The 9,884-nt window shown below is 41.4% G+C and overlaps 2 protein-coding genes across 3 annotated transcripts; both read left to right on the forward strand.

Moving 5' to 3' along the window:
• The first annotated feature begins 1,095 nt into the window (after positions 1 to 1,095).
• On the forward strand, positions 1,096 to 2,271 carry LOC144987364 (uncharacterized). 2 transcript variants are annotated; one of them, XM_078936738.1, is made up of 5 exons: positions 1,096 to 1,230; positions 1,333 to 1,671; positions 1,756 to 1,872; positions 1,962 to 1,987; positions 2,070 to 2,271. In XM_078936738.1, exons 1-5 carry the CDS (start codon positions 1,188 to 1,190, stop codon positions 2,154 to 2,156), a joined length of 612 nt encoding a protein of 203 aa, XP_078792864.1. In that variant the 5' UTR covers positions 1,096 to 1,187; the 3' UTR covers positions 2,157 to 2,271. The 2 variants fall into 2 exon arrangements, with proteins under 2 accessions (XP_078792864.1, XP_078792865.1); XM_078936739.1 differs by having other exon boundaries at positions 1,136 to 1,230; positions 1,372 to 1,671.
• Positions 2,272 to 5,072: 2,801 nt separating this feature from the next.
• On the forward strand, positions 5,073 to 9,345 carry LOC144987135 (uncharacterized). Its single transcript, XM_078936197.1, has 3 exons — positions 5,073 to 5,290; positions 8,311 to 8,403; positions 8,873 to 9,345. Exons 1-3 carry the CDS (start codon positions 5,135 to 5,137, stop codon positions 9,188 to 9,190), a joined length of 567 nt encoding a protein of 188 aa, XP_078792323.1. The 5' UTR covers positions 5,073 to 5,134; the 3' UTR covers positions 9,191 to 9,345.
• Positions 9,346 to 9,884: the final 539 nt, after the last annotated feature.

Here is a 9,884-nt window from a genome sequence, read left to right on the forward strand (position 1 = left end):
CCGTCATCGCCACCACCCCCGTCGACATTCCTCTCCCGTTCCTGTGGTGGAGCCGGACGCACTCCAAGGGGCCCTCTTTCTCGACCCAGCTGATCAGGACATGTGGCTGTGGAAGGCCTATTGCCAGAGGAGGAGAGGACAGACTCGGCTGACTGGTTCCAGTGTCCCACCTCCGTTTTTGACGGGAGTCGTCTGGCTGTAAGAGGGGGCCGCCGTCGTCGCCGCCGCCCTTCTCGACGTCCCGTCATGGTTACGCTGGTGGACCTGGAGGCACCCCAGGGTGCCGGTCCCACCACGACCCGTTCCGGCTCCGAGGAGGGCGCCGGACCCACCACGACCCGTTCCGGCTCCGAGGAGGGTACCGGACCCACCACGACCCGTTCCGGCTCCGAGGAGGGTGTCGGACCCGCCACAACCCGTTTCTGCTCCGATGTGGGTGCCAGAACCACCACAACCCGTTCCTGCTCCTAGGAGGCCCCTGGTGAGGGGGAAGGCAGACCGGAGGGAACTGGAACCACCTCAACCCCTCCCTGCACCGGACGTCTGGCCCGAGCCCCCTGCACCGGACGTCTGGCCCGAGCCCCCTGCACCGGACGTCTGGCCCGAGCCCCCTGCTCCTGCCGCGGAACCCGAGCTCGAGCCCCCTAACTATTTTTCTATTTTCCCCCTCCCACTCATGAAAAGGTCCGTGAAGTCCTTACATGCAGCTTTACATGATGGTATGGAGGACTTTTTGAAATCTATGTTTATCAGAAAATCAATTATCTAAAAATGAAATTGGCTTTTCAGTTGCATTCAGAGAAACAATACAAACACATTTCAAATGAAAACTGTTTGCCTTCAATTGTGTGTGCATGTGTTTCTTGTGTAGTGTGATGCACTTCTCTTATCATTTCTCTAACTAAACTGTCGGGTCAAAACCAGCAGTTTTTATTTTCTGAACGTTTTTATTGATGTTAGCAGCAAAATCCAGAGCTACAAAAGAAAAGCATTAAAAAAGCTCTCTTCACTAAGAGTTGATTGTTAAAAGACAAAAAATGTATGTATTTAAAAAAATATATTCAACTTCAGAGTGAGACATTCTGAGAGATAAGACTTGACATACCCACTTCCTTCTCTCATAACTTAACTGGCACTGTTCAAAGACAGACTGAAAGAACAAAAGGTGTAGTCCTATTGAGTACAGAATGATGGGCTTGACCTCAATACTGTCTTTTCTCTGCAGCTTCAGTAAGTCTGATTACAGTTTTACACCATATTTGCTGACATTTTGTCAGAAATGCTTTGAAGAGCTGATGTGAAGCTGATGAGCATGTGACTCTTATGTTTCAGGTTTGATCTGTGTGTCACTGTCTGAGTTTGTCGTCGTAGAGGTTCAGCTTGGAGGAGAAGTCTCACTGCTGTGCTCCAACCTCAGCAACATCATCTCCAACATTTTCTGGTTCAAGTCGGCCAAAAGATCCAACACCACCCGCATCGCATCTATGCCCACTGCTGAGTCCAATGCTACAGTTCTGGAAGATTTAAAAAATGGAAGATTCCACATGTCCTCCAACACCACCCATGTTTTCCTGAACATCAAGGAGTTTAATATCTCTGACTCTGGACTGTATTTCTGTGGATTGAACACAATTAATTACAATTTTGATGCAACATTTTTGCAAGTAGAAGGTAAGATTTATTTTTCCTTTTTCCAGTCAATTAAATCAAATACATTTACAAAAAGTGAATTTTGTGCTGAATTCCGTTTACTAGTCTCTTCCTCAGAAACACCTGCCTTTAATCTGGTGGTTGGAATCCTTGGAAGTGTAATTTTTGTTCTTGTGATGGTCATCATCTTTCTGCTGGTCAAAATCAAATCTTTTCAGAAAGGTACTGAAATGTTTTGACAAATAGAAATGAAAAATCAGATGAAACTTTGTTTAAATGTATGACAAACTCAATCTCTTTCTGTGGTTTAGCTCTGCCTGAGCGCCAGCACAGAGAGGTAATCACATCAATTTACTCATGTTTTCTTTCATCTAATCTAAAATTTTTGAATAATTTATTAATGACACTCTTGTTTACAGAGCCTGGAATCCAACGTTCTGAACTATGCAGCACTGACATTCCAGCCAAAACCTAAAACCCAGAGAAGTCCAGGAACTGAGACTTAACCAGACCAAAGCATATCTGTATATAAAACAGATTCATCATCTGCTTTCTGAACTCTGGTGGGATTTCTGTGTTTCAAAATGATAAAAAGAGGAATTTGTCTGATGATCACATTCACCCAAGTGTGAATGTAAGTGTGCATGGGTGTGTGATTGTGGCCCTGCAACAGACTGGCGACCTGTCCAGGATGTTCCCCCGACTTTGCCCACGAGTGGCTGGGATAGGCCCCAGCAGCCCTGTGACTCCGAAAAGGAACAAACGGATTAGAAGATGAATGAATGACCTTTATTTGTTAATTTGGCTGTGAAGCACTGGATGGGAGAACGGGGAACAGTGAAGCTGAGAACTGAAAACCAGTGGTTCTAGTTCTGCTGTGGTCAACGTTACCCTGGGTGGGTGGGGTTTCTGGGTTGGGTTTTTTTAAGGCAACTTCAAATTTGGTCATATTGATTTTTCTAGGACCATTCTTATTGTTAAATGACAAAAAAAGGCAAGGAATAACATTTATTTATTCAGTGATTTAAAGAAAACAGACATCATTACATTTTTTTTTAATCTTCCTGCCACTGATCTGTGTTTTTGGTTTTAGTGTTGTACATCAAGCATGTTGATTTTCTGTTAGTTGGACTGGGCTCTGATGTGTTAAAGCATTGAGAATGATTACCTCTTCAGTCATTAGGGTTAATAGGGGTGGAAAAAAAGTAAAAAAAAAGTGAATTTTGTGCTGAAATCCGTTTACTATTCTCTTCCTCAGAAACACCTGCCTTTAATTTGGTGGTTGGAATCCTTGGAAGTGTAATTTTTGTTCCTGTGATGGTCATCATCTTTCTGCCGGTCAAAATCAAATCTTTCAGAAAGGTACTGAAATGTTTTGACAAATAGAAATGAAAAATCAGATGAAACTTTATTTAAATTTATGACAAACTCAAACTCTTTCTGTGGTTTAGCTCTGCCTGAGCGCCAGCACAAAGAGGTAATCACATTCATTTACTCATGTTTTCTTTCATCTAAACAAAATTAATTCTTGAATAATTTATTAATAACACTCTTGTTTACAGAGCCTGGAATCCAACGTTCGATACTATGCAGCCCTGACATTCCAGCCAAAACCTGAAATCCAAAGCATATCTGTATATAAAACCGATTCAGATCTGTGTTTTTGGTCTTAGTGTTGTGCATGCATGTTGATTTCCTGTTAGTTGGACTGGGCTCTGATTTGTTGAAGCATTGAGAATGTTTATTTTTATTCAGCCATTAGGGTTAATAGGGGTGGAACTAACACAACTTCTCTTTGAGAAAATACAAATGATGCAGGCTCCAAGAAAAGGGCAAATATGTCAGCAAAAACAGCAAAAAGTCACCTGCTGCTGTTTTGAACAATATTTCCTGTGGAGATGGAAAATATGCTACACATCACAACTAAATTGGCAACACTGTGAGTTTTGACTATTTATCATTGTTTTGTCATTTTAGCTAAGTATTCATGTTAGTGAGCTTTTTGTCTGACCTCAGCTCTATTTAAATTACCAGCAGACGGTCAACTCAGGGTTTAATAACAAGCACTGATTCCATACGTGTATGTGAGAAAAACATCTTTAGAATCAGTAATGTATGACACAAAGGGTCAGGACAAATCACAAGGAAAATCTGATTCCGACCCCAGGCTGAGCTTTTGTGCACTGCTTAAGTCAATGTCCATACATTCAGGAAAATACTGCATAGAATTGTTCTTGTCAGTTTCTTCTGCAGCCCTGTATCTCCTGTCTGACGAAACACCTCTGCACATTTAGCAGAAAGTAAACCCTGATCCACACGTTGCATTGATCGCCTGAGTGTTCGCTCTTCTTTTGTATAGGTTTGTGGTTAAAACTGCAGTCTGTTCTGGAAAGAACCTACTGCATGGCACCGACCCAGATTTCTTTGGTGTCATGCTCCACATACCAAAGCGCCCACACATACAAGCACGTACATACAAAAGAAAACAGACACACAGTCACACTCAAAAAGGTGCTTATGCCTCATGTTAATGAATCTTTGTAAAGTGAACATATTTCATTGTTTTCAGATTTAAATAAACTTAAGTTAAATAAATGTTATTTTTGAGTTTAAAATGATTTTGTGTTTATCGTTGAATGTGATGACTGTTCCATGCAGAAGTTTGCGTTTAGACACAGACTCTCATTTTGTTCTTTTCACTTCAAACCAGCACAAATGTAAAGGCCAAATGCAGCCAGCATTCTCATTTCTACCAGCCAGCAGGCTCCTGTCATCAATAAAATGTGCAGCCTCCAACACTTTCCAAGAACTACAATTTCTTGATAGTAAATGATCGGCTTTGGCACAGTAAATAACGGTTATTAAAATGAAATGTGAGTTATTTTTGCAGTACATTTTCTTATCTGCACTCAGAGAAATGAAAAAGTGCTGTAGTATTATTTATGTAAAGTATTTATGTTGAAAATATTAAATCAATTCACTTTCAGTGATATAAACAAGGGTGTTACTTTGCATTTAAATAACAATAGCAATTTGGGTAATATTTAAAAATGTTTAATAAAATTTATTTAACACAGTCAATTTTTAAAAGGACAGTTGTCCCAACAAATTTTCCGTTCATCTGACGCATGCGCATTACGCAATAAAATTCAGCAAGAAGACAGCGGCCGCCATTTCTCGACGACTCCTCATCTAGTAGTTTGCTCAAGAATTTTCATCGAGTTTCTGGTAAGTACTTTAAGTGTAACAAACATACAAATGAAAACGATGTATAAAATTTTTACATTGGGGATTAATAATCAAGATAGTGACAAGCACTGTTGATTTCTGGAAAAAAAAAACGAGGGCGGGAACATTTTGAAACGTTAGCTAAATACTAACGGTACACGTAGTTGATCGAACCATTTGGTAGGGCAAATTCTGTTTGGATCACTTTTGTACTGCTTCGTTTTGGAGGTTATTTTGTTTATCCCCTCGTCCCCCAATGCATAAAGTTTGTGCCGAGGCGGAACTAATGTTAAGTCCGAGTTCCCGCCGAGACGCTCATGTCTGCGCTCGCGCCAGTTTAGGAAGGGGAGGAGGCCAGAGCGTAGCAGTGCAAGTGAGTGTAGCTCTTTCAGCGTGTGCTGTTGAGTTCACCGTAAGTTTTAAGAATTTTGCCTTTTACGCGTCATTACCGTGTTAACGCAAATGTTTTTAACGGCAGAAATTATTTGTAACGCTGGTTAATTGTGCGTTAGAACTGAGTGTTTGTTGACCCCGTATTGAAGGAAGAAAACCGCGAACACGTCAGTTTCTGTGCGCGCGGGTTAACTCCTCTGCTCAGCGTCAACCCGAACGCAAAATGGAGGTGGGCGGCTCCTGCCTTACTTCAAAGAACTCTGCACACCTGCTCCCACCGTTCTCCCTCACCCTCCTCAAACAAGCCTGGTTAGTTCTCTCATGGTAAGCAGGCACATAGCGGTGGCCTATATTTTGAGTTTAGGATATCAGCAAAAAATAACTTTAAGATAAAATGTATTAAATTTTTTATCGCTTGATATCTATCTATCTCTCTCTCTGTCTCTCTGTCATCATCATCGATGATGATATATATAGATAGATACACACACTAATCTTTTATCCTCTTTTTCTTGTCTAGATCATGTTGACATGCAAAGAGTGTTCTGCAATTGTATCTAAAGGTATGAGCTACTATATTTTGTTTAAGGACATGAGCATCACACTGTGACACTTCTATGGTAATCTGTATACTGGTATTCCGTTTGAGATTGAGTTACTCCGTGTTTCAGGTAAATGCCGAGTTCACCCCATTACCACTGGAGTCCACCTTCATGTTCCAGCTAGATCATTATTCAGATCTGTTGTTAAAGACCTTCCAGAAGAAGGGGGGAACATCAGGACTAAAGATAACAAGAATCCTGGCAGCCATGGGCAAGTTTGGTACTTACTGGAATAATTTACACTGATCCAGATTATAAAATCAATTTCTACCCTAGCCTAAGTGTTCTGAAAAACTTAATAGAATTGTCCATGTTCACTAAAACATTTTTTCTGTCTTGTGCATAATTTAGCAACATCTGAAATTACATAGACGCCATTCCCATCTTGGAAGGGTAACAAAAACTTAATGCTGTTTTAAATATAAATGGGTACTATTGTTTACCGTATTTTCACCACCATAGGGCCCACTGGGTTATAGGGCACAGTTTCAGTTATGGGTGATTAGGTGCAACTCCTCATAGGGTGCCCACTACATTTTGTAGAAAATTTAAGACTTAAGTGCGACTTTTAATCATGAAAATACAGTACTTTAGGCACTGGGTCGCCATTTTACACTTATTTCACATTAAGCTTATAACGTAGTATTCACCATGTCTCTCCATTTAATTTCTCACTGCCTTAATCACACATACCCTGATTTTTGCATTACGCAACATGGTCAGCCTGACAAATCACATCCCGTCTCCCAGACTGAGTGCAATTCATCAGCACACTGTAGGAGCAGATAGCATTGCATCAGCTCATGTGTTTGAATACACCCACATCTGCCAAACAGCATGGATCTCTATTCTGTTCACAAGTTCCTCAGTTATGTTTTTTTTTTGTTTTGTTTTTTTTACTTATTGACAATCTAGGTATCATACATAAAATTACAAACAGTAACCATATAATCAACATTACATCCCTCAGTTATAATGAGATTTACATCCGCGATTCCGCATTTCCCATGAGTCTTAGGGGCTAAAGGCGGGTCTAACCCCCGGCTCGCCACACTGTTGTCAGTGTTTAAAGAATGAGCAGCAGTGGATGGAGAGGAGAACGGGAGAGCATCTCTCCTTCCACTTGTGTCGTGGCAGCATTATGGTGGTAACGGGGCTGGTTAAAAAAACACACCAGTAAAATAATGCAGCGGCGACTGAAAAGCGCGCGCCTCAGTGCAATACGCGCGCCTCCGCCTCCGCGCGCCTCCGCGCGGCGCGTGCGTCAGAAGTTTCCTTCCACAACAAACACTGTTGCTCCTCGCCAAGCGGGCTCTTTGTCTCCCCTTCCTATCTTCTCCGACACCCCTTGCCAGGGCGGCTCCAAGGAGGAGCGCTTCGTCCCCATTGCGCCGGTGGACCGAGCGAATCGTGTCTGTGCAGAGCAATCGGACTTAATACTGAACGTTTTGTGGATGAGGGGCGGATGAGTTTTTACGTGTGGGAGCCATCAGACTGCCATTGTCCCCGCAGCTTTATGTGAAGGAGCAGCAGCGCAGGAGAACATGTCTCCAGCTCACACAGAGGCTGTGAGCTTTTCAATGCAAAATTCCACTCAGTCCAAACGTTCACGTCAATTTGTGTTTCCAGTCGTGTCCCGACAAAATAAAGGCTGATGTTATTCCCACATATTTACGTGCAGCCAAGCTGCAGATTGCAGCTTTTCCCGCATCGATTCATGTTCATCCAGGCTAAACGTTGTAGTGCATATTAGCCTTCACCTAACCATACTTTCGGCTTCGTTCTGGCAGAAAAAAGCACTGACCACACAGATTAAAAATAAAATGAGCGAACAGGCGCTTTATAATAACCATAACATAGCAATAATAAACGTACATTTAAAAGATCATCTCGTATATTACGGAGCTGCTAATAGATGGACTAGTGTCACTATGACTCTGAGGTAAATTCCCTCTTGAGCATGCGCTGTTCTCTCCGTCACGCAGCAGAGCGGCTTTTCCAAACCCGTTGGTGATGGTGGATTTTTTCACGCTGCTTTTAACTATTGCTTTTAACTTGAAAGCTTCATCATATTGTAGCGGCGATCACGTGCACGTTGGGTCTAATGGCACCAAAGGATTCTGGGATGCGGCCGGGCATGCGTGTTTCGTTTTGTTGAACCATGACTGAAGTGTCTAAGACCTGAAGTCAGGTCCATGCTGTTTGGATGCTTAGCGGTGTTGAAAAATAAATGGCTCATTGCTTGGAGTTGGATAGAGTATTCAACCCATGCTCTGAGTCCGCAAGTACGTTCATGGCGGCCGTCAATTAAATCCATAAATTAGCCGCATCACTGAATAAGCCGCAGGGCTGCAAGCGCAGGAAAAAAAGTAGCGGCTTATAATCTGGAAATTACGGTTGTTTGTGAAAGTTTCTTTTTTTGTGTGTGTTTTCACAGAACACATCTGTTGAAAAACGAAGAGAATGCATCCTGAAAGCGGTTTGTCTTTACCTCAATGAAAGTCCTGATGACCTGATAAAGGAGTCCCTGGTAAGTGTCAAATTTGTATGACATGAATCCTTGGGTGTAACATTTCTTCACTTAGAAATGTTAAGACTATCTTCAAACAGGTTTTGTATTTAGCTCCATAAACAAATAAAACTAAATTTTTCCTAGAAAGCTCAGAATTTAAAGCGTGCTTACAAGGTTTGGTGCTCAATCATCCAGCAATTTACAATATTTCTTACAGGTTTTTAGTCCAGATCTTGGGTAAATATCAGGAGTATTATTTTTATCTAGGCTGAAAAAAGTCATGATGTAGGTAAAGCTTCTTATAAGTATTTTCTAGTTGTTGTTTTTTATTATTGTAGTTGATTTTGTATTTGGGTTTTTGGTAAATACCATAAAAAATTTGAACTTTAATCAAGTTTTTTAAATATATATAACGTGACAGTAAGACTATCTGAAACACACCTAAAACACATCTTCATAAGTAATTTATTTTAAATCCCTGCTGTAGGATGCTGATCTTGATGCGGAGCAGGCAACGAATGAGCAACTCGACATGGTGATCCTCGTCATTCAACATGAAGGAGCTGAGCCCACAGATGACCCCGTGGAGGTGAACATTTTCATAGAGGGGGTGGAAGTGCTGCAGGGTGTAAAGGACGTGGCGTATGGTTGCGCTCTCCTCCTGGGGCTCATCTACTGCCTTAATTTGGAGTTCCCCAGTAAGCTGAAATACACGTTTGAATTCATTCAGAAAGTATTGATGGACATGGATGGACAAAAACTGTCACCCAAGTTACAGGTCCTCAAAGGTAAACTATATGAGTAAAGGAAAGTTCACAAAGTTCCTAAAGCATAATGCTTTGGATTTCTCACAGTTGGAGTTCAGTTAACGCGTTACCGTTTCTGATTGTTAATTGTTTTAACACCTCACCAATGCACTTTGGTAGTTTGTATTATTTTGTTGTTTACATGTGTCTACACATAAAGGGAAATATCGGGAAAAGGCAACAAAGATGGACACGCGCTTAAGACGACACAAACTCAAAAAGGCACTTTGTTAGGTCCGTTTGACAGTTGACTTGTGTTTGCCCTTAAATTTGTTATAAATAAAAAATGTGAATGTCAAATGATTAAAGTTGTGCTTATTGAAGTCCTACAACATGATTACAATTAAATTTAGTATTGTTTTTTTTTTTTTTTTTTTTTTTTTTAACTTGTCCTGTCCAACAGCTGGGCAGACAGACGAGAGCTGAGGGGTTATTAATCTTCTGACAAACCAAAGGTATGTCTGAATAAACCCCTTTTGTAATTGAGGCCAAACTTTATTAATTTCAATCATGTCTGAAAATCTTTGGTGTTGGACCGGACGGAAAAGGAAAGAGGGGAAGAAGAGAGAGGGACGCTAGAGAGAGGGGGGGTAGGGGGTGATAATAGGAGGGGAAGGGGGATAAGACCATCAAGCAGCATACAGCAACAAGTTTACTGGTTGTTAATCATTATGGTAAGGTTCAAACGCAGTA

The sequence above is a fragment of the Oryzias latipes genome, chromosome 18, assembly GCF_053564925.1.
Source record: "Oryzias latipes strain Hd-rR chromosome 18, Olatipes_Hd-rR_3.1".
Taxonomy (NCBI): Eukaryota; Metazoa; Chordata; class Actinopteri; order Beloniformes; family Adrianichthyidae; genus Oryzias; species Oryzias latipes.

Bases quoted from the DNA above. Each gene is read 5' to 3' on its own strand.
- LOC144987364 (XM_078936738.1), top strand. From the start codon at position 1,188: ATGATGGGCTTGACCTCAATACTGTCTTTTCTCTGCAGCTTCA. The intron at 1,231-1,332 runs GTAAGTCTGATT...CTTATGTTTCAG, and splicing joins GTCTTTTCTCTGCAGCTTCA to GTTTGATCTGTGTGTCACTG. The intron at 1,988-2,069 runs GTAATCACATCA...TCTTGTTTACAG, and splicing joins CTGAGCGCCAGCACAGAGAG to AGCCTGGAATCCAACGTTCT.
- LOC144987135 (XM_078936197.1), top strand. From the start codon at position 5,135: ATGCATAAAGTTTGTGCCGAGGCGGAACTAATGTTAAGTCCGAGTTCC. The intron at 5,291-8,310 runs GTAAGTTTTAAG...GTGTTTTCACAG, and splicing joins CGTGTGCTGTTGAGTTCACC to AACACATCTGTTGAAAAACG. The intron at 8,404-8,872 runs GTAAGTGTCAAA...TCCCTGCTGTAG, and splicing joins ACCTGATAAAGGAGTCCCTG to GATGCTGATCTTGATGCGGA.